Raw genomic sequence first — 25,818 nt, 5'->3', positions numbered from 1 at the left:
GAAGGAGGGGGAAGGCATGAGTTTCAGAAGCCTCAGCCGTTAGGGAGCATGGACGATCCAACTGTTGTTGAGTCTAACCCCGACCTTGGGGAAGAGAGTGAATCGCCTGCCCCGCCAGTTCCCATGGCTGGTCCTGCCCCTCAATGGGACAGCGCTCAGCCCCCCAGCACTCCCACGGGACTGTTGGGGGATGCTCCTGAGAGAGCAGACACTCCTCCTTTACCAAGCAGTATCTTAGAAACGCCCGACGCTTCCCCACCCTCTGCTCTCCCGCCTGCTGATCAGGAACCTGTGCTTTCCGATGAGCCCTCGGAGGCTCGCCCCCCCCTCACCGAGCTCATGACGTCGGGAGAAGCGAACAGGGCAGAAGGAGGCGTGTGTGCGACGGAGTGAGAGGTTATGCCCCAAGACCTCTCCTATTTAAGGCTACTGCACCCGGAAGTGGGCGCTGAGTCAACTTTCCTCACAAGTAGCAGAGCATGTCTAGAGTGCAGTTAGGGATTGTAGTAAGTTAGCATAGGGGTTTCTATGAGGTGCACAGACTTTGATGTATCCATTACTTTAATAAAACAAGAATTGATTGCACCCTCGTCTCCGACTGGTGGTTCTTGCTCTGAACTGGACAGGCTAGGAACCAGTGGGAGTAGTTCTGGTAAGCTGCTGGGTCTGCCCCTTACCCCTGCCCTTGCTAACAAATCATATCCTCATGAAATAAAGTAAGCAGCCATCGACAACATAGTGGCATTCTTGGAGCAGCTGACATCACACTGATGAAACATGGAAAATTGGAAATGTTTACTGTGTCAAATGACCAGTATGTTAACTCATACTATCATTACATAAAAAGAAGCCCAATGTCAAACTCAAAATTGCTAGCACTTGTAAGTTCATTTGGTAAAAGTTCTTACTTAAAAACAAACAAACTTTAAACTACTCCCCAAGAGAGACTAAGCTGCTAGACCAGATGGATCATTACAACCAGCTTTATCATTATTGAAACAAAGAAAAATCATTACAGTACCAGTGGTATATGACTCATCAGCTCAGTTGAATCTACTCAAATAATGGATTGCACGTAAAACTGCAGTTGAACCTCCAACACTTCTTTTCTATGGGCTGTATTTAATAGTTATGCTACAGGACTTCCCCTTCCCTCCTCCATGCTGCAGCCCCCATGCATTAAGACCCTCTGGACAGACTTTGGAGAACATCGAGGTTGCAGTTAGGAGGAGACAACTGGGACATCCGCTCGCACAGCACTGAATACAACCCACAGAAAATAAAATGTTGACGGTGCAAACACCAAAGAGCTGATTTCATGTGCATCAAGCTGGATTACCTAGTCATATTTTTTGTAGAAGAGCCCATGTTAATTCAGTGCATCATGCCCTTAAATCCATTGGTAGTTTTGTTAGGCTATTTGGATGGACAAGAAATAACAATTTGTTTGGAATTGTTGACCAGGGGTAGAAGTTTAGTGGCTGAGAGATGCCTCTACTACTGCCTTCCTTGGAAAGCAATTAGGTAAGCTGGGGAAACTTTTTTCAGCCCAAGGGCCATATTCGCTTCTGGGCATCCCATCAGGGGCCACATGTCACTGGTAGATGGGGCCACAGGAAAAAGAGGGCAGAAAACCTAATGTGAATTTTGCCTTGGAACAGTAAGCTAGTTTGCATGCACATTCATCCCTTTTATCCTCCATCCTGGCAAGCAAGAGGCATTATGAGTTCAAGGACACATTCCAGCCAGGCAAAACTCTAGAGGAGAGTGCAAAGCAGGGCCATTAAGGGGTGTGGCCTGGGGGGAGTCCCAAGAGCCAGAGAGACAGGCCTGGAGGGCTGCATCCTCTATTCCCCATTCCTGATGGAAGATTTGGGAAATAGCAGAGATGACTGAATTAATAACATACATGCTTTGAGAGATACCAGACAATATATATATATATTACAAATAACTGTTCATCATTTTTGTTTATATTTTTTACATGTTGTGCATGTATTGAATTTATAATACTTTACAAAATGGATCCTTGCCCTGATCCAGAAGATTGTTATGTTCTTAGTAATACATAGGTGTGGTATGCCAGACATAATCCCAAGGATGCAGTTATCTATTATGTACTTTATCATGAACAATAAACTTGAAACTGTACTCTTTGCCTTGGCCATTTGGATGTACTGGCGCACAATTCTGTACTTATCTTGCAGTGTGATGAAAGCTTGTAACGTTAAAACTAACATCTGAGTCCCTAATAGGTCTTAATATACATTTTGGATTTCAATAGCAATTTGTTCTTCCCCAGAATTTGATCTCTTACAACTCAATGATTCTGTACAAGCTACTAGAGAAATGAATGAGAGGTACAAGAAGTGCTAAGAATGCTGATAAAAGTAATTAAATTTAAAGATTAGACAACTCTGGTTATTGAGCAAATTTCCAAGAAAAACTGTTCGAAATTGCTATACCAAAATTCCTCACTACCTAAATTACCTTAAGCTGATCCTATTAAGGATCTTTTTGCAATGCAAAAATGATGTAGAAACATCCCCATATATCCCAGTTTCTCTGCAAATGCAAGCACTTAATTCTTGGCAAATTCAAACCACCGGTCCTAGTTTCAAACCAATTCTAGATCACTTTTCTGGGATAGCTAGGAAGGGGAGACTATGCCATACCACATTTTACAAGCATTCATTGAAAAAAATAACATATAAGCAAGCTTAAATATTCCATCACAGTATAGTGGTCCTTTACCAAATTTAACATAAGAATAGCCTGTGAATTTTCACATATGCTGAGCTATTAAAATAAGAGTTGAAGAAACTAGACTCTTGCACATAAAATTGCTTAATACAGAAAGAGTTTCAATAGCTTCTTTGGGAGTTCAAAAGAAATGGTGAGTATTCAAACTAGAAAGGACATTTGGGTTGTGTGCTCCCCCTCCCCCGATGTTTCCAGGCATCCCTAGCTCCACTCCTAACTTCCTGTGTTGAGCAGGAAGATCTGAAGGGAGCTTCTAAGTGCATTTGCAGGAACACGCTTAAAAGCTCCCATGTGCTTGGGAGCCCTGATAACGTATGGCTCCAGTTGCAGGGAGGTTTAAGTATGTTTGGCTGAATATGCTTAGAAGTCCTCCCCAGATCTTACTGGCCAAAGTGGAAAGGTTAGGAATGGAGCAGGCATGCCTGAAAACGTGCGTGTGTGGGAAACGCATGTGCCACCATTCCCCCTTTCTAGTTCGAATCTTCAGCGTTCTTTTTGAATGCCTGAAGAGAGCTTATATTGGAAGGATTTTCTTCTGATCATTTTTTGCATTGGCTTGCATAGGCCGCGTATGTTTCCAAGCTCGATTCAAGGTGCTGGTTTTAACCTATAAAGCCTTTCACGGCTTGGGACCACAATACCTGATGGAACGCCTCTCCTGACACGAACCCACCCATGCACTACGCTCAGCATTCAAGGCCCTTCTCCGGGTGCCTACTCGGAGGGAAGCTGGGAGTCTGGCAACAAGGGAGAGGGCCTTGTCAGTGATGGCCCCCAAATTATGGAATGATTGTCCTGATGAGGTGTGCCTGGCGCCAACACTGTTATATTTTCGGCACCAGGTCAAGACTTTCCTCTTCTCCCAGGCATTTTAGCATGTGTTTTTAAATTGTTTTTTAAAAAATGTGTTTTTAAATTTGTATATTTGTTTTTAATGTTTTTAATTGCTGTAAACTGCCCAGAGAGCTTCAGTTATGGGGTGGTATAGAAATGTAATAAATAAATAAATATTTCTGTGAAGGCTTGCACACACAAAAATGTTGGTAGATCTCTTAGGACAGGGATGGGGAACCTTTTTTTAGGCCAAAAGCCACATTCTCTCATGGGGCCTCATGTCACTGGTCAGCAGGGCTGATACACCACATATTCATTCATTCATTCTCTCTCTCACACACACAGAGTTCCCATCCATTTAGTTCACTTTATTCCCCCTTTTTCCCCTTCCAGCTGCTACACCTCCTCCCACGCCACTTAGGCTTTAAAAAGCCCCCCCAAGTTGCTTTCTTAGGGGGATTCTTGGGGAGAATGCACATGAGGTAAAATTATTTCTTCCCTCTGAGCTGAGCTGACCCCGTCCCCAAATATCACCCCTGCATGGAAGTTAGACTTTCCATTGCACTGTGGGGGCTTTTAAAAAGCTTTGTTACTGAGCAAGGATATTTTTGTTGCAGGGGGAGGTCACAGTGCACAGGGAGGAAGACTAACCTTTCCCTTCCCAGTCTTGATCCCCTGAAAATGTCTCCCTTAAAAAGCCTAAAAGCTTCATTGGTGCATGAGGGTGGGGCCAAGAGGGGATGCCCCATGGGCCACATCTGGCCCAGAGGCTTCCCATCTCTGTCTTAGCAGTTTTGTATAACTTAAAATAAAAGATGTAACTGACACCATTACAAGAGTTTTGTATAACTTAAAATAAAGATGTAACTGACACCATTATAAGAGCTTTTGATTGTTAGGAAGTCCAGGATGTCTGAAAGAATAAGGCAATGTAAACGGAAGCTTCATTGATTTATAACTGCTGAAGAAGTTGTGCTAGGATTATGTCACAAACGTTCTTCAGAGTGACTTCATATGGCCAATGGAAGAGAGCCAGGAACATCTTCACAATAAGTCTTTGGGTGTTTAATATCAGCATATTTCCTGCTGTCCAAATGATAACATTGAAAACCAACAGGTACAAAAAACAAGTGGCGAGTGTTAGGAATACTGTAAACATTTATTTGCATTACTTACACAGATCTATAATGTATATCCAGTTTACAAAGGAAAAAAAATACTGCTCAGACACAGGTAGTTAGATTTGGCAAGATCTTTGTTAAATGAAAGTAAAGGTTAGCTGCTGAGAGTTCACACAAGTAAGTTATCACGCTTGACATAAAGCTAAAAAATTAAGTTGGCCAAGAAACCCACAAATATAATTTCAGTTAGTATTCCAGAAGGGAAGACCACAATACAGAATTAACATAAGCAGAAAATGCCCTGTTTTAAAATAGGTTTAAATTTAGTGCACAATTTCCATAGACTCTGAACTTAAAACATTTCTGTATGTACAAAAGGTACAGTAAAATGTTACAGTGCTTATTGCAACAAACTAAGAATGCCATAATGTATATCTCCAGCTCTCATATTGGCTTCCTATTCCTTCTGTATAGCGTTCTTTTGTTGTTCCACAACGGAAAAAAAATTCCCAAAAGGCACACACTTATCTACAAGGGAAAAAGAAGTACGTTTAAGTATGCCCTGTTCAAGTAAAAGTGTTCAGTACAGCAAAATATTTCCAGCCAAATCCCCTCAACCCCCCCTTAAAAGCAAGGTTTTACGTGATACAGTGCCTTGCAAAAGTACTCAGACCGGGCCCTGACCAATGCTCTCATATTTCTGAATTACGAATGATACATTGTAATTTTGTTCCGTGTGATATTTTATTTTTAAACACTGAAACTCAAAATCAATGACTGTAAGGTGACATTGGTTTTATGTTGGGAAATGTTTATAAGAAACATAAAAAAACTGAAACATGTTGCTTGCATAAATATTCAACCCCTATGCTGTGGAAACTCCCAGTTTACACAGATGAAAGAAATTGCCCTATCGAGGACACAATTACCTTGCCATTGGCCTCCACCTGTGAACCATTAAAGTTGCTGTCACACTGTCAGGTTAAAAACCCCACTGTTGAAGGATCATTGGTCAGGCTGTGGATCTGAAGGAATATGACGACCAAAGAGCATTCTACAGAAGGGAGAGATAATGTAATACAAATGCATAGACTAGAAAAAGGGTACCAGATTATATCCAAATGTCTGGTATCCCAGTGAGCACAGTTGGATCAATAATCAGGAAGTGGAAGCTGCATCACACCACCCATGCACTGCCAAGAAAAGGGCATCCCTCAAAACTTAGTGCTCGAACAGGGAGACATGTGAGAGAAGCCACAATCACTTTGAAGTAGCTACAGAGTTTAGTGGCAGGTAGTGGAGTAATGGTGCACCAGCCAACCACATCAAGCGTTCTGCATAACATTGGCCTGTATGGGAGGATGGCAAGAAAGAAGCTGTTATTCAAAAAGTACCATCTGAAAGCACATCTGGAGTTTGCCAGAAAGCAAGAGTATGCCCCAGCTGCAATGCGGGAAAAGGTTTTGTGGTCAGGTGATACCAAAATAGAGTGTTTTGGCCAATATTCAAAGTGCTATGTGTGGCACAAACCTAACACCGCCCATGCCTCAAGACATACCATCCCTACAGTGAAGTCTGGTGGTGGCAGCATCATGCTATGGGGATGCTTCTCATCAGCAGGGACTGGGCATCTTGTGAAAATCGAAGGAAGAATGGATGGAGCAAAATATAGGGAAATACTGCAAGAGAATCTGTTTCAGTCCACTAAAAAGCTGAAGCTTGGGAGGAAATTCCCTTTTCAGCAGGACAATGATCCCAAACACAAGGCCAAAGCAACAATGGAGTCACAAGAAGAAAAAGGTGAATGTGCTACAGTGGCCCAGTCAAAGTCGTGATCTCAATCCCCTTGAGAATCTGTGGCACTCTTTGAAAATTGCAGTCCACAATTGACGTCCAACCAACCTGAACGACCTGGAGCGAATCTGCCAAGAACGGGCCAAAATCCCTCTGACACTGTGTGCAAAGATGGAATATACCTACCCCAAATGACTTAAAGCTGTTACTGCAGCGAAAGGTCATTTTACCAAATATTAATGTGTTAAGGTTGAATACTTATGCAAGCAACATGTTTCAGTTTTTTATGTTTACAGTTGTTTGTTTCTTACAAACATTTCCCAACATAAAACCAATGTCACCTTACAATAACTGATTTTGAGTTTCAGTGTTTCAAAATAAAATACCATACAGAACGAAATTACAATGTGCCATTTGTAATTCAGTAGTACGAGAGCGTTGGTCAGGGGTCTGAGTACTTTTGCAAGGCACTGTCTCCAGCATTTAATATACTCCATTTTTGTCCCACCAAAAGCTCAGAGTTCAAACTGCTCTCTACATTCACTAAATAGACACTACCTCAGTTATTGAGCCACCACAAAACAAGGAATTGCCCTTGAGAGAAAAACGGGGAGGAGAAATGTGCTTTCCTTAATTATGTCATGGGAATGGGAGATTAGGGCTTCTCCTGCAACTCCAAATCCACAACCTCCAATGTGAAGAGAGTTCTTCTCCAACATGAGCTATGAATAGGAAGGATTCTCTTCATTTAGAGGTGGCCTGGGGAACTTGCAGTTCAGTGATATCTGGAGGGCCACAACTCCCAATGTCTCTGGCTGGGGCTGATGGGAGTAGGAGTCTATCAACAATGAGAGGCTCATAGGTTCATCAGCCCTGATTTGCAGGGTGAGCATCGACTTCTCGTAACAGACCAGTGGCATCTACCGCCAGGTTGCAAGTATCTATTCCAACCAATTAAGCTGATGTGTTTTTGATTTGAGCCTTGTGACCAAAACGTATTATGAATGAGATGCAGAACTCAAAGCTTTTTGTTCGAGTTGTTTCTGACCTTAATCATAGTAAGTGGCAAGTTAGGAGTCATAATTTTAATTGTCTTCTAATCCATTTTTTTAAACATAGCTACCTATAGAAATGCGTCCTACTGCATAACATTTGACTCTCACATTTCCCACTCTATCATTGCCACCAAGCCACTGCTCTTTAAACCAGTCTATTTCCCACCTTCATTCTATCTAAGCAAAAAAACAGTTCCATCCTTTCAGGAAATCAAAACTACCAGAGCAATAATGTTCAGACCAATCAGCAATTTATTTTTGGTACAAAGTGCAGTTCTGAACACACTTTATCCACTCTATACAGAGATAGCTATTACTTATGGGATACATGAAGTTCAATAAACAATGTCATTCTTGGTTATTAGATATTGTTTAAGTATCTTTTACAGCCATTACATAATGGCACTCTGGAGGAAACTCAGTTTTCCAGGCATTTCCTTTACTTCAACATTTATATCATTTCTGCACTTGCAGCAGTTAGAAAACATTTCCCCATGTTTATAGCATATATAATAAGTTGTGCTGTTTTGGAACTGTCTGCTACTGACATGCCTTCAAAGTAGTATTGTTTTATACATCATGCTATAAAAAGGCTCTTTTGGACATGATTTCCAAAAGGGTCCCATTAGTTTCTGTATTTTTAGATTTTTCAACACTGTAGATGTCTTTATCAGGATTTCCTGAGTGGAAAATTCTCAGTGCTATGTATAGCTTGTTTATGTATTTGCACCAACAGGTACAGACAGTATGGATCATAAGCAGATAAGTGAATTATGTTCACAATCTTGCCTATATACTGTTTGCAATTATGTCACTGTGAACAGTGTCATACACATTCTGGAAATGTAGCAATACACTAACAGTCACTTCTGTGTTTGATTCATAATGGTTAAGCATAATTATTACCCAAGACTTATTCAATGTAATTCAGGAGCAACTACTTTTGGAGTTTTCTTTCTTACTGAGGTAGTAAACCTAGTACCCTGGTACCAGGGATCTATCACTGCAGGCTGCAAGCAGCGGTTTCCATGACAATGCTTCTCTAGCCAAAGTGGCAGGTCAGGGAGAAGGAAAGGCTAGAACTCTTTTTTCTACACCTAGTTTTCTACATAGAGGGGGGTTTTTTTGTATGGAGGAGCAGGGAACATATGAACACCTATGTGCAATGGAACAGCTCAGGTATACGTTTGCCATCTCAGTGAGAACTAGGACTACATCGACATATAGAAAATAATGCTATGCACTATCATGATGGATCCCTGAACGTGAGCCAAAGGTGATTGTTAGAAGGAGACACTTGCTCTCTCTGTTGTTGCAAGGTAGAACAAGGTCAGAGGCATTTTCCTCTTTAATAATAACTAATAGCTAATAACTAATAATTAATAATTAATAACTAACAACTAATGTGAATAAAATTAAAAATTTGGGCATGTGGAATCTATACAGTATTCTTCAGGCGAGAACTTGCCAGCACCCTCTGAGTAACTAGATAACAGAGTTTCTTGATGGCGGCTTCTCTGCTACAAAGCACTCATGGGAGAAGATCCAAACAGAGAAGTGGTGAGAGGTATGCATGCTTAACCCTTTGGCTTAACCCATTCTGAAAGTTGTTTTTCTTCTGTGATATTCCAGACCCATGTTTGCAAGTTAAAGCAATTCAGGGACAGCAGTTTCCAGGGGAAAGTGGCTGTTGGCTTAAGCATCTCCTTTTCAATAGGTAATGCTCTTTCCAGCGCAGTGCAATAGACTCTTTATCCTTAGCAAACTTCTTAAGGATAAACAGTCTATTGCACTGCGGGAAAAGAGCATTACCACAACCTCCTCAATCGTAACTCTATCGTGGCTGATGAGGTCTTCTCGCAAATTCCACAACAACAAACTAGAGATGAGCTTGTAGTATCCCCTAATTTGGATGAAGTCAGTAAAGACATCAATCAAATGAAGAACAACAAAGCTAGTAGATCTGATGGGATTCCTGCTGAAGTCTTTAAAGAAGGTGGGCCTGAACTTACACAACAACTTCATAAGCTCATTGAAAAAATCTGGATGAGGGAGAAGATCCTGGAAGACTTTAGGGACGCCATAATTATCACCCTTTTTAAGAAGGGTGATAGAACAGATTGCAGGAACTACCGAGATACTTCTCTTCTTGCTACTGCAGGTAAAATCCTTGCAAGGATCCTCGCAAATCACCTCCTGCGGATCTCAGAGAATGTCCTCCCAGAATCTCAAAATGGTTTCCGCCCTTCCAGGGGGACAGTGGACATGATCTTCACTGCATGACAGCTTCAAGAAAAATGCTGGGAGCAGAATCGACCTTTATATATGGTGTTTATTGATCTGACTAAGGCCTTTAACACTGTGAATCGAACCGCTCTCTGGACCATCCTTCTGAAAATTGGATGCCCTGATAAATTTCGGAATATTTTGCGACTCCTTCATGACAACATGACAGCAACAATTTTGGACAACAATGGCTTTCAGAGCGATCCATTCAGTCGGATCAGGCGTAAAACAGAGATGCGTCATTGCTCCTACCTTATTTGCTGTCTTCATTGCTATGATTCTACACCTTATTGAGGGGAAACTTCCTACTGGTATGGAAATCATATATCGAACAGATTGAAAGCTTTTTAATCTCACTAGGCTGAAAGCAAAAAGTAAGGTAATGTCAACCTCTGTCATAGAACTTCAATATGCCAATGATAATGCAGTCTCTACGTATTCAGAGAAAGATCTTCAAACTATCCTAAATGTCTTTGCAGAAGCATATGGAAAGCTTGGGCTCTCACTTAATATTAAAAAAAAAAAGTGCTTCCTCAACAGGTGCAAACTAGTCCCTCTGTAGCACCATCGATCCAGCTTAATGGTGTGATGTTGGAGAACGTTGATCACTTCCCCTATCTCGGCAGCCATCTCTCTGTAAAAGCTGACATCGATGCTGAAATTCAACATCGTCTGAGCTCTGCGAGTGCCGCATTCTCCCGAATGAAGTGTAGAGTGTTCGAGGATCGGGATATTCGCAGGAAGACCAAAATGCTTATTTACAAAGCCACTGTACTATCGACCTTACTGTATGCCTGTGAAACATGGACCATTTATAAATGCCACTCCCAACTTCTTGAAAGATTCCACCTATGCTGCCTCCGGAAAATTCTGCAAATTACTTGGGAAGACAGACGGACCAATGTTAGCGTTCTGGAAGAAGCAAAGACTACCAGTGTTGAAACAATGATCCTTCAACATCAACTTCACTGGATTGGCCATGTTGTTCGAATGCCTGATCACCATCTTCCAAAGCAGCTACTTTACTCCCAACTTAAGGATGGAAAACGGAATAGCGGTGGACAGCAAAAGAGGTTTAAAGATGTTCTTAAAGTGAATCAAAAAAATGTAACATGAACATCGACAACTGGGAAGTCTTGGCCCATGAACATCCCAAATGGAGGTCGGCCATTATCAAAGGTGCTATGGATTTTGAAGAAGCACAAATACAGGGCAAACGGGACAAACGAGCTAAGCGGAAGGCATGTCAAACAAATCCTCATCACGAAAATCTTCCATCTGGAAACCTATGTCCTCATTGTGGGAGGCTGTGTGGATCCAGAATTGGCTTCCACAGTCACTTACGGACCCACTGTTAAAGACCTTATCTTGGAAGACAATCTTACTTGGCCACGAGTGATCGCCAATGATGAATGAATGACCTCCTCCGAATGATGCTTTTCAATGGAGAAACAGCTGTTAGTCTACTGTTCCATGCAACTACACTGTAGCATGTCCTCTGTTTGTATTCCTGGACTTGGAAGTGGCATGACTAATGTACAGCAAGAGGATGAAAGTTTTAATACATGCAAGAGTGACACACAAATTAAACCAAGATCAGAAGACACTAGATTGAAAGAATACTGTGGCACATGTAGCCTGTAAGTTTTGGGACCCTAACAATGGAACTGTTTCCAATCCTAGAGCAGTAAAGCAGCCCCAATTTTTATAAAAGCAGAGAGAACCATGAATTCCAATAATGTTTATGAACTACTCTGTAAAATTAGGAAATTAGACAGCAGGTATTAGAAGTAATGGGGAAACAGAGCATTCAAGCAAGTTAGCTATATTCCAGAGAGACTTGAAAAAGATTGCCCAATTTTGTTGAGAAAACAGAAGCCAAAATGGAGCTATAAAAGTTCAATTATCTTACTGTGCCTTCCCATGGGAAATGAGCTGTATTCATATCAACAATGAACAACTGATTGTTGCTATGCTTCTAATACTGACTCAATTTTCCCCATTTTGAGCATACAGAACTGTGCTACAAGTAATTATCAACTAGAAAGGCATTTATCTAAACTGTGGTGGGTTTTTTTAAAAAAGAAGTTATGTTTCTGTATCACAAGACATATACACAATAAAATAAAATCACTCACTAGTTCCAAGACTTGGATTTATACAGAATCTCGTTTTGGCCGCCTTACTCAGTTTTAGTAGACTTGGCTAAAAAAAGGTGGTAGGCTAAGAAGCCCATCCTTTCTTGAATAAAAGAGCAGCCTTATTTGATGCTATGCCCTTCTCTATTTAAACAGAAACTCAACTATAGATACAATTTGCTACGAAACTCTCTAGTCTAGGGCAATAACCACTGGAACAATATGCAGAACTCCTATTCTGCTTCAGTGGTGCTGGTGATATCCAAAGCCAACGGTGCCCAACACCTAATATTGAAAAGAACAGTATCCAGCCAAGCAGACGTTGCTTGCTAGAGAGGCCAGTTTAGCAATGTTTTAAGTTTAAGACAAGCTAATTTTAGTTCTGGTGATCAGAAGCGGCTTACAAGCTTACGGGATTAATTTTAATACAGAAGACATGAGAAAGCCATTGACATTGGTCTAATAAAATTTTTATCTCAAAGAATACTGGAGATGGGAATGTCAACATAGCTCTACATCTATATTTCAAAACTAGGTTGTTGCAAGTGCAATAAAGCTAGTCTACAACACACAAAGAAGACCTGTGCCACCTGAGAGACTAACACTGCTACTATTTAGGAAATGAAATACTATCATGCAAGGATAGAATCCTTAATTAGACTTTGTTATTATTCCTGGAGCGTAACAGCTTAAAGAAAGCCTGACGTTCGCTATGGTGTTATTACAAAAGGAACATAAAAAATAGCAAATATAAGTATTTAATTAAATCAAATGCCTACAACACTAAAGCAGTGTCAGCTAAAGTATGCTGATCAGTTTGCAGCTTATTTCCATAGAACAAAGAGCCCAAAGGATTGGTGCCTAAATCAAAAGCCACAGATTTAAGATTCTTAACTATGTGTTTTGGTATAACTATTTCCTTCATTTGTAATGTTGGTAACATGAGTAAAGAGATGAAGGTTTGGCAACTGACCCTTGGAATGCCCTGAGACTATGTTACACAGATGTACCATGTCCTTCTTGATGCTAGACAACCCAGTGCCTCCCGTTACACAGGCATTTTTAGATGTTGTAGTGTTCACTAGTTCAAAACATCCACTTCATCCATATATACAGAATGAAATACATCATGCTTTGTTTCCAAGCATCTACCTCAGAGTCCCTTCCCTCTCACCACAAGAAGAAAGTCCTGAATTCTGCCTACCAACCTTCGAGGATGATTGGCATCAAATAGTGTTGTGTCATCATCGTCATCATCTTGTTCTAATGGTGTCAGCTCTGTATTTTCTATGTTTGTGTCCAGAACCCCATATCGCCGTGTCTTTCTGCTTCTTCGTCTAAGTCTGAAAAGCATTAAAGGTTAAAATTGTTAACCACTGCCTACCAAATGAGTAAGAACAGAACTAAGTAATTGGCAAAAAGTAAGGCAGCCAAGACAAAATAGAAATATATATATATTAGGAGTGGCTCACTTGTGTCTTTCCAGATGTTGCTGGATTACAATTCCTTTCATCCCTGGCCATTGGCTATGCTGGCAGGGGCTAATGGAATCCCACAATATCTGGAGGGCACCAGACTAGCCACCCCTGCAATATATATACTTAAACCTCTACATCAGGGTATCAGCGTGTATCTTTCAGTAAGGTATCACTTAGCCAACAATAGACAGCCTTCAAAAATATTCTCCTTAAATCCATCCGTAAGCCACACAAACTAGTCCAGATAGCTGTAAACCCTACAGACACTAAAACAGGTTACCCATGTGTCAAAACATATGTGGGTATGTCGAATACAGGCTACACCGAGTATGTAGATGAGGAGGGGTGCTCCTTGGGTGTTGCAAAATACAATGACACCAAAATTACGGTGTAGCATGTTGTAAAAACCTAACAATACGATGTGCCAATTTTTTAATTAGAGCTGCTGATTGTTAGGTCTACATGTCAATTCAAAATGCTTCTGACAAACACGCAACCAGGAAACCTACTAAGAAAACCAAAACCAGTAATTTTTTTCCTGAATGAACTATTATGGCCTTTAATCAAGCCATATATATTTCAGCATGAGAATCTTGTCCATATATGATTCTATATCGACAAAACTGCAAAATCCACTGTTACGTTGAACAGTGGATTCCTGAGAATCTCAGCTTTAATTTTGGAAGTGAAGGCTGTTTGCAAATTTTATAGAGGTGAGTTTGAAAATATAAAGGTAGGTTTGTGAAATGATCTAGTATTAAAGACAAGGGGCTTCTGTGCCTTCATCTCATGATCGTGCATTGCACTCCTTTAATTCATACAATATTGTCTCTTTCTTACTTTCCCATTCCTTCTGCACTCCTATTACCTACCACCACCACCACCCAAAAAATTACTAACTCTGGGGAAAACTTCAGGGAAAAAAAAGCATGAATACAAGTTACTACTAACAGGTATTTGTATATTTCTGGTAATTCACATATGTAAGCAGGATGCCCAAGTCAACAGTCAAACATTGACACATAAGTATATGCAGATAGGAAACATTTTCAGTCGGATTAATATATTAGTTGTCAATGGCTTTATTGTTTTGTATAATGTGACTGCACAATTTTAGTTTGAAAATGAAATGGACTGCCTTCAAGTTGATCCCGACTTATGGCGTCCCTATGAATAGGGTTTTCATGGTAAGCGGTATTCAGAGGGGGTTTACCATTGCCTTCCTCTGAGGCTGAGAGGCAGTGACTGGTCCAAGGTCACCCAGTGAGCTTCATGGCTGCAATATGTTTTTCTCTCATTAAATGGTAATATGCTGCTCACTACACAGTGAAGACTGCCATCATATTTGACTGCCTTCAAGTTGATCCCGACTTATGGCGACCCTATGAATAGGGTTTTCATGGTAAGCGGTATTCAGAGGGGGTTTACCATTGCCTTCCTCTGAGGCTGAGACAGTGACTGGCTCAAGGTCACCCAATGAGCTTCATGGATGTGGGGATTTGAACCCTGGTCTCCCAGTCCAACGCTATAACCACTATGTCAGACCCCTACTCTGGGGTCTGGTCTCATAATGGATCTCTCACACTGGCCTCAGCACAGGTCTCTCATGATCCACTACTAGGTGCCACCACCTGACACTGCGTAATGCAGTACTGCCCTGAGACTGTGCCTTAGTCTCCTCCACAGATTGCTACGTAGTGGCTGGGTGCACTTAAAACACAACCCCCCTGTATCTTTCTGCCTTTAAAGATTACAGCCCTGGGTTGCTTTTGGATGCCTGCTGGTGTTACACTATCCCTTCACCGCTGCTACCATTGATACTGTTCCTAGCTTTGGTATTTGCTCTGCCCACCCTTCTGGTCTGTACTATCCTAGCCAAGGATGAGGCGTGTTGTTAAACCAAAACTATTTATTTAATAACACAAAGAATAAACAAGATTACTTTAAGTTCAGTCAACATGCGTGTGGTTACATATAATAGTTTTCTCTTTATATATTTTAGTCCTAAAACCTGCCTCACTACCCGCCTAAACACAAATCCACCCCTCCAAAACCCAGAACCAACAACAACCAACTACTCTCCGTCATTCTCTCATTTATACCTTCAATCACCCAGACGCTCAGCCAACCACAACTCAGCATTCCTCAACATTCCAAGACATGTACTTCCCCCACTCACTCACTGTGTGTGTGTGTGTGTGTGTGTGTTTGTGCGTACCGCCTTCAAGTCGATTCCAACTTACGAGAACCCTATGAACAGGGTTCTCACGAGGCTGAGAGGCAGTGACTAGCCCAAGGTCACCCAGCGAGCTTCATGGCTATGTGGGGATTCGAACCAGGGCTGTGGAGTTGGTACACCAAACCTTCAACTCCGACTCTGACTCCTCTATTTTTCTACTGTCCGACTCCGACTCCTCTATTTTTCTACTGTCCGACTCCGACTCCACCCAAAATTGCTTCTTGTCAATCAAAATTTATTTGGAAGTCGGAGTTGGTACATTTCTACAGACTCCGACTCCTCCCAAAATTGCTCCCGACTCCGACTTCACCCAAAATTGCTCCCGACTCCACGACTCTGACTCCACAGCCCTGATTTGAACCCTGATCTCCCACGTCATAGTCCAACACCTTAACCACTGTACCACACTGGCTCTACTTACCACATTTACCCTACCAACTGACACTTACCATAATTACTGTACAACATTGACAGGGACATCATACATTACACCACACTGGCTCTAGAAAATTTGGATAAATTAAGCACACATCATGAATAATCTTACATTTTATCATGCCAGATTTTAGACCCTTCACTGAGGAAACCTAGAGCACAAAAAGGAATTACGGATGTGCTGTTCCATCTTTGAATGAGAAAAAACATACACACACATAAAAAAGCACCCTTTTCTCAATTATGGGCCAGTACCTCACTCAAAGGCACATTTACCAGGTTATGACTTTAAAATGAATAATGTAATACTACCACAGTAAAACTCAATCAATGTAGCTGTTGATTTGATCCTAAGATATTTTCCATGTTCAGACTGAGTGATGTGCTTAAGTAGCCAAAACAGCACTACCCAGGCACAAGAGGGAGGTATCAGATGGATCAGGGAAACTCTAAGGTTTGCAGACATAAAAAAGCCTTGTGGGAGGGGACCCAGGTGGAGGGACGGACACACAGTCCAGGGAAGAATGAGGCTGTTCAGTGAACACAGAATAATGGGGAAATTGGGGGGGGGGAAATAGGATGGAGTATTTTAAATGACTGTAACAGTAAAAAAAACATTTTTAGTTCAGTTTGGCCAATCCTTTGCCAAAACGACCATTTTAAAAGGGGGCACCCTATTTGTTTAATCTATACACAGAACATATCATACAGAAAGCGTGATTGGACCAAGATAAAGGAGGTGTGAAAATATCACAATTTAAAATATGTAGACGATACCATACTACTAGCAGAAGCCAGTAATGATTTGAAATGAATGCTGATGAAATTTAAAGAGGAAAGCACAAAAGCAGGACTACAGCTGAACATCAAAAAGACTAAAGTAATGACAACAGAAGATTTATGCAACTTTACAGTTGACAATGAGGACACTGAACTTTTCAAGGATTATCAATACCTTGGCACAGTCATTTACCAAAATGGAGACAACAGTCAAGAAATCAGAAAGCAGCTAGGACTGGGGAAAGCAGCTATGAGAGAACTAGAAAAGGTGCTCAAATGCAAAGATGTATCACTGAACACTAAAGTCAGGATCATTCAGACCATGGTACTCCTGATCTCTATGTATGGATGTGAAAGTTGGACAGTGAAAAAAGTGGGTAAGAGAAAAATCAATTCATTTGAAATGTGGTGCTGGAGGAGAGCTTTGGGCATACCATGGACTGCAAAAAAGACAAATAATTGGGTGTTAGAACAAATTAAAGCGGCGGTAACGCAGCCAAAGCTCTGATCACGGCCAGAGTTCGATTCCAATGGAAAGAGGAAGTCGAATCTCCGGTAAAAGGGGTCGAGGTTTACTCAGCCTTCCATCCATCCATGGTTGGTAAAATTACCTGGCATACACTGGGGGATAAAGAAAGGCCGGGGAAGGAACTGGCAAACCCACCCCATATATACGGTCTGCCTAGTAAACATTGCAAGACGTCACCCTGAGTCGGAAACGACTGGCACTATAAGTGCGGGGATACCTTTACCTTTTAGAACAAATTAAACCAGAACTGTCACTAGAAGCTAAAATGATGAAACTGAGGTTATCATACTTTGGACACATAATGAGAAGACATGATTCACTAGAAAAGACCATAATGCTGGGGAAAACAGAAGGGAGTAGAAAAAGAGGAAGGCCAAACAAGAGATGGATTGATTCCATAAAGGAAGCCACAGACCTGAACTTACAAGATCTAAACAGGGCGGTTCATGACAGATACTATTGGAGGTCACTGTTTCATAGGGTCGCCATAAGTCATAATCGACTTGAAAGCACATAATAACAACAACAAAAGGGGGCACTATAAAAAAACAAGATGTAGGGCTGTTTTGCACTAAATGCAATCTTATGTACGCAAGAGCCTTAATTCTACAGTGAACAATATACTACCTAATATGAGAAATTGTGTAAGACAGTCTTAAAGTATTATTATGTAAGAATAAGGCTGGATTTATTTGGTTAATGGTTCTCTTTTTACAAATAGGATGATTGTGAGAAAAACTGCAATTCAAAAGTATCATTTGCAAGTTTGATGACAACCAAACGCAGAACAGGAGCTTAAGCATTTATGAAACTCATTCTGGGGAATTGTATATATTATACAAATGAACTTTTTAATAGTGCATTTGCCAGAGTAATGTGGAGAAAATATAAACTTCTCTAATGAGTTTTTTGGTCATAAAGCAGGAAAATAAGTCAAAACAATAAAACAGCAAGTTAATTTTAAGTATCCCATTTCTAGATAACAGTTATTCCTTGAAAGTGAACATACTTCAATGAATTCAGAAGATGCAGATTTTACACTGAGAAGTTTACCAGTTACCCTTCAAAAGACTCGCTATAATTTTGTAGAAATGCCATTTTATATTCTATCCAAGGTGCACGATTTTGTGCTGAAATACAATTCGGATATTTTGGTTTTGTATTTACAATATATCTAACTTCCAGTTAATGAATGAGATCTATGCAATATGCGACATTTATTGACTTGTCAGCCATTTTCCCTTTGATAAAGTATAGTTGTTATTAGTAAAAATTCTTAATATCAGAATATAGTAAAAATTCTTAATATCAGAATACACCGCTCAATACCAGAACATACGAGCTCTGCTTATTCATACTTACAGTCCAACATCCTATTTTGTACTTTGGGTTCCTCCCCTTTCTATTTTTATTATTATATTACATTATAATTTTTGTTCTGAATATAAAGTACCTTGAGAATTCAATTATAGCACAGTAAATTAATACCTATAGTAAAGCAAGTATTTTAAACATATGCTTTTGTAATGCTAAGAAGCAGAACATAAAGACAATAGCTCTCACCTACAATCATATTTTGTATGTTCTCAGCATATTCACAGGTATACTGCCCTTGAACATGGAAGTTCTACCTATCATGTTGATAGATGTATTCTCTATGAACTTGTCTAATCCTCTTAAAAGCCAAGCTAGCTACTATAATCACGTGGTGGGGCAGTTAATTCACTAAGTTAATTCAACATTATTTAGAAAAAGAAATTGAGAAAGAGGTTTTAGCAGTAGATTAAAGACAATACAATTGTGTGACACCCCCCCCTCAAGGTTCTAGAGGTTCAAAAAACAATTCACAATTTTCTAATGTGTTGTCACATCCTCCTTCTGAAGGTATTTGCTGAACCTAAGCAGGTCTAGGTCCAGTCGGTGCTTTGAGGGGTGACTGACTGGGAACTGCATGTACTGTGCTTTCAGATCCATGGTGTAAGGAAGGCAGGATATAAAATATAATATAAACAAATTCTAAATAAGTTGGCAAACGTGCACCTGCTTGTGCAGATTTCGGATTGCCAGTGGGATTTAGAAGATGGAATGCTCCCTAGCAAAAAAAGAAAATGAAAGCTAGGGAGGAGGGCTCCATAAAGTGTGCATGGATTTAGTAGGCAAGCCAAATCTTTGGTCACCAGGAGCCTATTATTCCCTTTCAGTGCAATCCTATGTATGTCTACACAAGAGTTTAGTCCTATTTGGTTGCATCCAAACAAGTTTTACTCAGAGCAAAACTGAAGTTAATGGACATGACTAACTTAAGTTCATTAATTTCAATCTCTCCTGAGTCAGTACCGCCCCTAGGCACTGGAAGCGGGGCAGTTGCCCCCGGCCCCGTGCTTTGGGGGGGGCGTGCTTGGCGACCTGCGTGAGAAGCAATGGTGGCCATACGTTGCCAGGAGAAGCCACCGCGAAAACAGAGCGGCAGCTGAGTCAGGGGAAAAAACGCCACGGTCTCAGAAGAGAACCCACGGTCTTAAAAGGAGCAGCCACCACGTCCCCCTCACGGCCACAGTAGCGAGTCGGGGGGCAGCGCAGCCGCAAACTCCAACGGCCAAAGCTGCAGCGAGCCTAGAGAAGAAAAAATCTCGCTGCGGGTGTTTTTGCCAAGCAAGCCGCTCATAAAGCTGCACAAAAGTCGCATGCTCTCGGCAGCCAAAAATAGAAAGCCGCCACCTGAGTGGTAAAGGATCTGGCGGTGAAAACAGGCTAGGGAAAGCTGCAGAAAAGGGAGCTGCGGCCACGTGCTCCTGGCAGCCAAAATAGAATGCCGCCGCCACCGCCTGAGTGGTATAGGAGCTGGTGGTGAAGACAGGTATAGGAGCTAGGCTTGGGAAAACGGGGCTCTGCGGACGAAGAATGGGGTACTGCCTGTTTGAGAACACTGCTGCCCCCAAAACAAAGGAGCAAGGGAGGAAGGGCGGGAAACCACTGGGGAAGAGAAAAACAAATCCCCAAGACGCCCCAGTAACAAAACAAAATGTCTCAAGAGAGAGAGAGAGAGAGAGAGAGAGAGAGAGAGAGAGAGGGAAGGGAAGCACAAACCCGGCTGGGGGTGTTCATTCGGCGCCTGGGCTTGGCAGCAGCTATCTAAGATTTCAGATAGGCACCTGTCCTAGCCCCCCATAGAGATGCCCGGGATTGAATTTGGGACCTTTTGCATGCAAATTATGTGCTCTGTCACTAAGCCGCAGCCTTTTCCTTGAAAGAAATTCCCACTGACTTCAGTGTTTCATGTTCTGTAGTATTTTCTGCAATGAGGAAAACTTATCATATGCAACACCACTGCAATGTTTAAACCTGATTTCTAAGGTTCATGATTCATTTCCAAATCTCACTATTGTTTTAAGAATTTTATTGACAATTCCTCTTACCACTGCATCAGCAGAGCGAAGTTTCTCTAAACTGAAATTATTGAAAAATTATTTAAGAACTACGATGTCTCAAGAAAGGTTGCCTAATTTGACTTTATTATCAATATAACATAAATTGTGTGAAAATCTAGTTTTTGACAAGTTGATTAATGATTTTGCAGAAGTGAAAGCAAGGAAAATAAATTTTTGAGAATATATAGTTTCTTATATTTGTATTATTTTAATTTTAATCCGAGCGTAATTGCCCATCAACAAAGCAGCCAGACGTTTACAGAAATGATTAAATTCTGTCATCCTCAATATTTAAAACAATGGTTCTGCACAAAGTGTTTTCAATTGTTTAGTTAAGATGATAAAGATGGGGAAATATGCCTAGAAATAGACTGCCATATCTAGCAGATATCGACAAAGGGAAGACAGATGTCGAGAGACCAGTGGACAAATGGATATGGAACAGGTTGACTAGAGGCCTATTCCCTGAAGTGAAGGTAATCATATTTGTATTTAATAGTTTGTTAGCCTCATATGTAAATTAAATATTATAATTACATATATTCGTAAATAAAATCTCTCTCTCTCTCTCTCTCTCTCTCTCTCTCAATATATATATAATATATAAAGAGAGAATGTGTGTGGGGGGGCAACTATGCTTTTGCCCTGGACCCCACATATGCTAAGGTAGAACTTAGCTGAAAACAACCCATAGAGCTCAATAGGGCTTACTTCCAGGAAGAGTAGTTGGAGTTGTACTCTTGGGTGGCCCAGTGAAATTCGGAATTTCTTCTACATAAGCTTGAACAGGATTGGGCTGTTTATCCCTGATCTTTTGCTGCACCTCCATATGAGGTCAGGGACAGTCCCTCCCACATGTTGGAGGTGAAATGCCCACAATTAGTACAATGAACCTAGCACCGCTGCGGGGATAATCAATGCGCTAGCTCTAAATGCGAGGTCTGGCGAGGGCTGTGTGTATGACTCCTGTTGCCACTAGGCAGCTAAATACATGGAGTGCCACCCATCATCCAAACATCTAACTCCAGCCCTTACTCTCCAGAACTGGAAGGAACAGCTGGACCTTGTTTTGGGGTTGCATGCAATGCTCAGAACTGCCCATTGCCCAACCAATCACCTCCAAACCTCCTCTCAACTTTCTCAAGTTGGTGAAAGCGGCAGGATCTTCCTGGGAGTCGTGTTACATCCTTCAACACTCAGTGCAACTGTGCCCCCTTCCTCCAAATTGCAGGGGAAAGATGGGGCTTCACTCTCACCACAGAGCAATGGAAGTGTGTAGAATTACAGACTGCTTCCTGTGCAGGTGAATTTTTCGAACAGAGGAACATTGCCATGTCACCCCACATCCCCCTCCAGACATTAAGATTACAATTCCCATAATCCATAGCCACAACTGCTGCGGCTGATGGAAGTTGGGAGTGCAACCACAGGTTCCTCAGTGCTGCCCTAGAGTCTACAGTACACATTAACAGCAGAATTCTTCTGGTTAGGACTTCTACGGCCATTAGGAACCATCCCCAAAAAGGTAAGGAAGGGCCCAAGAGCCCTGATCCGAACTAAGACGTCTGCCTTTTGACCAGAGGCTTTGAGCCTTATTTTAAAATGCAATGAATACTATTCTACTCAGCTGTATCTTTCCTTGGGTATAAATCCCATCCAAATCAAGTCTGTGCCTGTACAAAACCAGCTTCCCAAATCATAGGATAGCATTAAGGTATAGAGGGCTTGACTGGGCTACACAAGCAACACCTGCTCTGTCAGATATCCCGAGGGAAAGAATGACAAAAGCAAACACCCCGCAGCCGCAAAGGGCGTGCAGGAGACCGGAGGCGAAATGAGCGTGGAGAACAGGGCACAGGCCTGTGACAGAAGCAATAGGGATGGCAAGGAAGAGGTGACCATAGCCAACCGCCCTCCCTTCCCTGAGGCCCCCGATGGCAGGCTCACCCTCAGTTTCTCCCCAGTCAACGCACACACCGACTCTAAGCTGCGGTCTAAGAAGGGGAAACGCGGAGGGGAGACCCCCAAAGCTTTCCGACAGATACAAACAAAAAGGGTCCGGGCCAGCTCACCGGACGGTCCGGATGACGAAATAGACGATGAGGGCGGCGCTGGCCAGGACGAGGACCGAGAGGGCACGCTGGGTCATGGGCTGGTTGCGCTCAGGCCGGGAAGGCACGCCGGCCACGTTGCTGCTAGCATTGCCGCTCCGCGCCGCCTCTCCGCCCGGAGAACCGGTACTGCCCAGGGAGACCACCGGAGCATCGTCGTGGCCCGAGATCGCAGAGGAAGAGGACGACGAGGGCAGCAGCTGTACGGCAGCCGGAGCGACTTCTCCTCTGCACAGCGAGGTCAACAGGAGCAGCCCCGACAAAAGCCGCAGGACGGATGGCAGGAGCAGACCCGGCAATAGCCACTGCATTACGCCCGGTCCTAACCTGAGCCAGGTGGGCGCGGCCTAAGCGGCGCTGGGCCCTAGATCAGGAAAGGAGGGAAGAGAAGCGGAAGTTCTCATCTTCCCGGGAGCCCACCCACGGCGCTGCCATGGAGCCAAGCCACACGACGACGGAGGACAAGGCTACAATCCCCGCCCCTCTCCCTCGGCGCAATCTCACACGTGACGCGGGGTGGGTTGGTGGGTATAATTATTTGTACGCAGGCGCAGTCGTTTCCTTTCCGCGATTTGGTTTCTTTACTTCGGGAAAGGCAGAAAGTGCAACACTAGGGGTGTATTTTGTCATATACTGGGCCAAACAAAAAATTCATTCCCTTTTTTGGTTACCCAGCTAGCAGGGCTAATAATAGGATTTTTCAGGGGGGGTGTTATGTACCTTCAAGTCGTTTACTGCTTATGGCGACCCTGTGAATCAGCGACCTCCAGTAGTATCTGTTGTAAACCATCCTGTTCAGATCTTGTAAGTTCAGGTCTGGCTTCCTTTATGGAGTCAATCCATCTCTTGTTTGACCTTCCTTTTTTTCTACTCCTTTCTGTTTTTCCCAGCATTATGGTCTTTTCTAGTGAATCATGTCTTCTCATTATGTGACCAAAGTATAACCTCAGTTTCATCATTTTAGTTTCTAGTTCTGATTTAATTTGTTCTAACACCCAATTATTTGTCTTTTTCACAGACCATGGTATCTGCAAAGCTCTCCTCCAACACCACATTTCAAATGAGTTGATTTTTCTCTTACCAGCTTTTTTCACTGCCCAACTTTCACACCCATACGTAGAGATCGGGAATACCATTGTTTGAATCATCCTGACTTTGATGTTCAGTGATAAACCTTTGTATTTGAGGACCTTTTCTAGTTCACAGCTGCCCTCCCCAGTCCTAGCCTTCTGATTTCTTGACTATTTTCTTCATTTTGGTTAATGACTGTGCCAAGGTATTGATAATCCTTGACAAGTTCAGTGTCCTCATTGTTGACTTTGAAAATGAAATGGACAGCCTTCAAGTCGATCCCGACTTATGGCTACCCTTTGAATAGGGTTTTCATGGTAAGCGGTATTCAGAGGGGGTTTACCGTTGCTTCCCTCTGAGGCTAGTCCTGCCGAGCTGGCTAGGGCCTGCTCAGCTTGCCACAGCTGCACAAGCCAGCCCCTTGTCTGCAACTGCCAGCTGGGGGTCAACTGGGCTCCTTGGGCTTATGCAGCTTGCCCACGGCTGTACAGGTGGCAGGGCACGTAATCCCTGAGCCACTCACTGTGGGGGTGATCTTTAGCTGGCCCTTTACACCCAGGAGACACAAGCAGGGATTTCAGCTCACAGACTCTGGATTCCCAGCCAGGCTCTCCTCGACTTTAAAGATACATACATCTTCTGTTGTCATACTTTAGTCTTTTTAATGTTCACCTGTAGTCCTGCATTTGTGCTTTCCTCTAACTTACATCAGCATCTGTTTCAAATCATTACTGGTTTCTGCTAGTAGTATGGTATCATCTGCACATCTTAAATTATTGATATTTCTCCCTCCAATTTTCACAACTCCATCTTGGTCCAAACCCGCTTTCAGTATATGTTCTGTGTATAGGTTAAACAAATGGGGTGATAAAATGCACCCTTGTCTAACACCCTTTCTAATGGGGAACCAATCAGTTTCTCTGTATTCTGTCCTTACAGAGGTCTCTTGCCCAGAGTATAGGTTGCACATCAGGACAATCAGATGCTGTGGCACCCCCATTTCTTTTAAAGCACTCTGTAGTTTTCCATGATCTACACAGCCAAAGGTTTTGCTGTAATCTATAAAGCACAGGCCCCCTCTAGGATGCACACCTTAACGTGGGGAGGGGGTTTGAGAGTGTTGAAGAAGCTAAGAGCAATGCCGTCAGGAGTCTAGACCAAGAGGCTAGACACCTAGCAGGGGCACCCAAGGTGGAATGGTCAAAGCTGAGACACCAGACTAAGATGCATCCAAACTCAGAGGAAGGCAATGGTAAACCACTGAATATCTCTTACCATGAAAACCCTATGAACAGAGTATCCAAAATACAACATGAGATAGTGCTGGAAGATGAGACCCCCAGCTCGGAAGGCACTCACCGAGCTACTGGGGAAGAACAAAGGACAAGTATGAGTAGCGCTGTGACTAATGACACAGCTGGGTCAAAGCCGAAAGGAAGCCCAGAGGCTGATGCACACAGATGTGAAAGGAGAGTCCGGAGTTGTACGATGCACACAATAGGAACATGGAATGTGAGAAGCATGAACCAGGGAAAGTTAGAAATTGTCAAGCAAGAAATGGAACGCATCAACATTACAATATTTGGTGTGAGAGAACTAAAATGGATGGGAATGGGACATTTTCAATCAGGCAACTACAAAATATTTTATGCAGGCACTGGAAGGAGGCAGGCCCCCTCCCCATAGAAAGGGGACTTTTGCCTTTGGGGGATGGAGGGGGGGGCTTTCTTTCCACCCGGAACTCCCTTGCAAGAGG

General features: G+C 42.4%; 1 protein-coding gene across 3 annotated transcripts in view; it reads right to left on the bottom strand.

Annotated features, from left to right (window-relative positions):
- Positions 1-23,491, bottom strand: part of FAM174A (family with sequence similarity 174 member A) — a 40,708-nt gene extending 17,217 nt beyond the window's left edge. For 2 of the 3 annotated variants that reach the window (XM_061623194.1, XM_061623185.1), the window contains exons 1-2: positions 22,953-23,491; positions 13,200-13,334 (exon numbers count right to left, since the gene is read on the bottom strand). In XM_061623194.1, the coding sequence (XP_061479178.1) occupies positions 13,200-13,334; positions 22,953-23,302 (485 nt within the window). In that variant the 5' untranslated portion in view covers positions 23,303-23,491. Of the gene's footprint in view, positions 1-4,737; positions 5,247-13,199; positions 13,335-22,952 lie in introns of those variants that run through there. The other variant, XM_061623204.1, reaches the window with a different exon arrangement.
- Between the last annotated feature and the right edge of the window lie 2,327 nt (positions 23,492-25,818).

This window comes from Rhineura floridana, chromosome 1, assembly GCF_030035675.1.
Source record: "Rhineura floridana isolate rRhiFlo1 chromosome 1, rRhiFlo1.hap2, whole genome shotgun sequence".
NCBI lineage: Eukaryota > Metazoa > Chordata > Lepidosauria > Squamata > Rhineuridae > Rhineura > Rhineura floridana.
The sequence above is the reverse complement of the archived record's forward strand: the minus strand, read 5'-3'. Positions and strand labels throughout refer to the sequence as shown.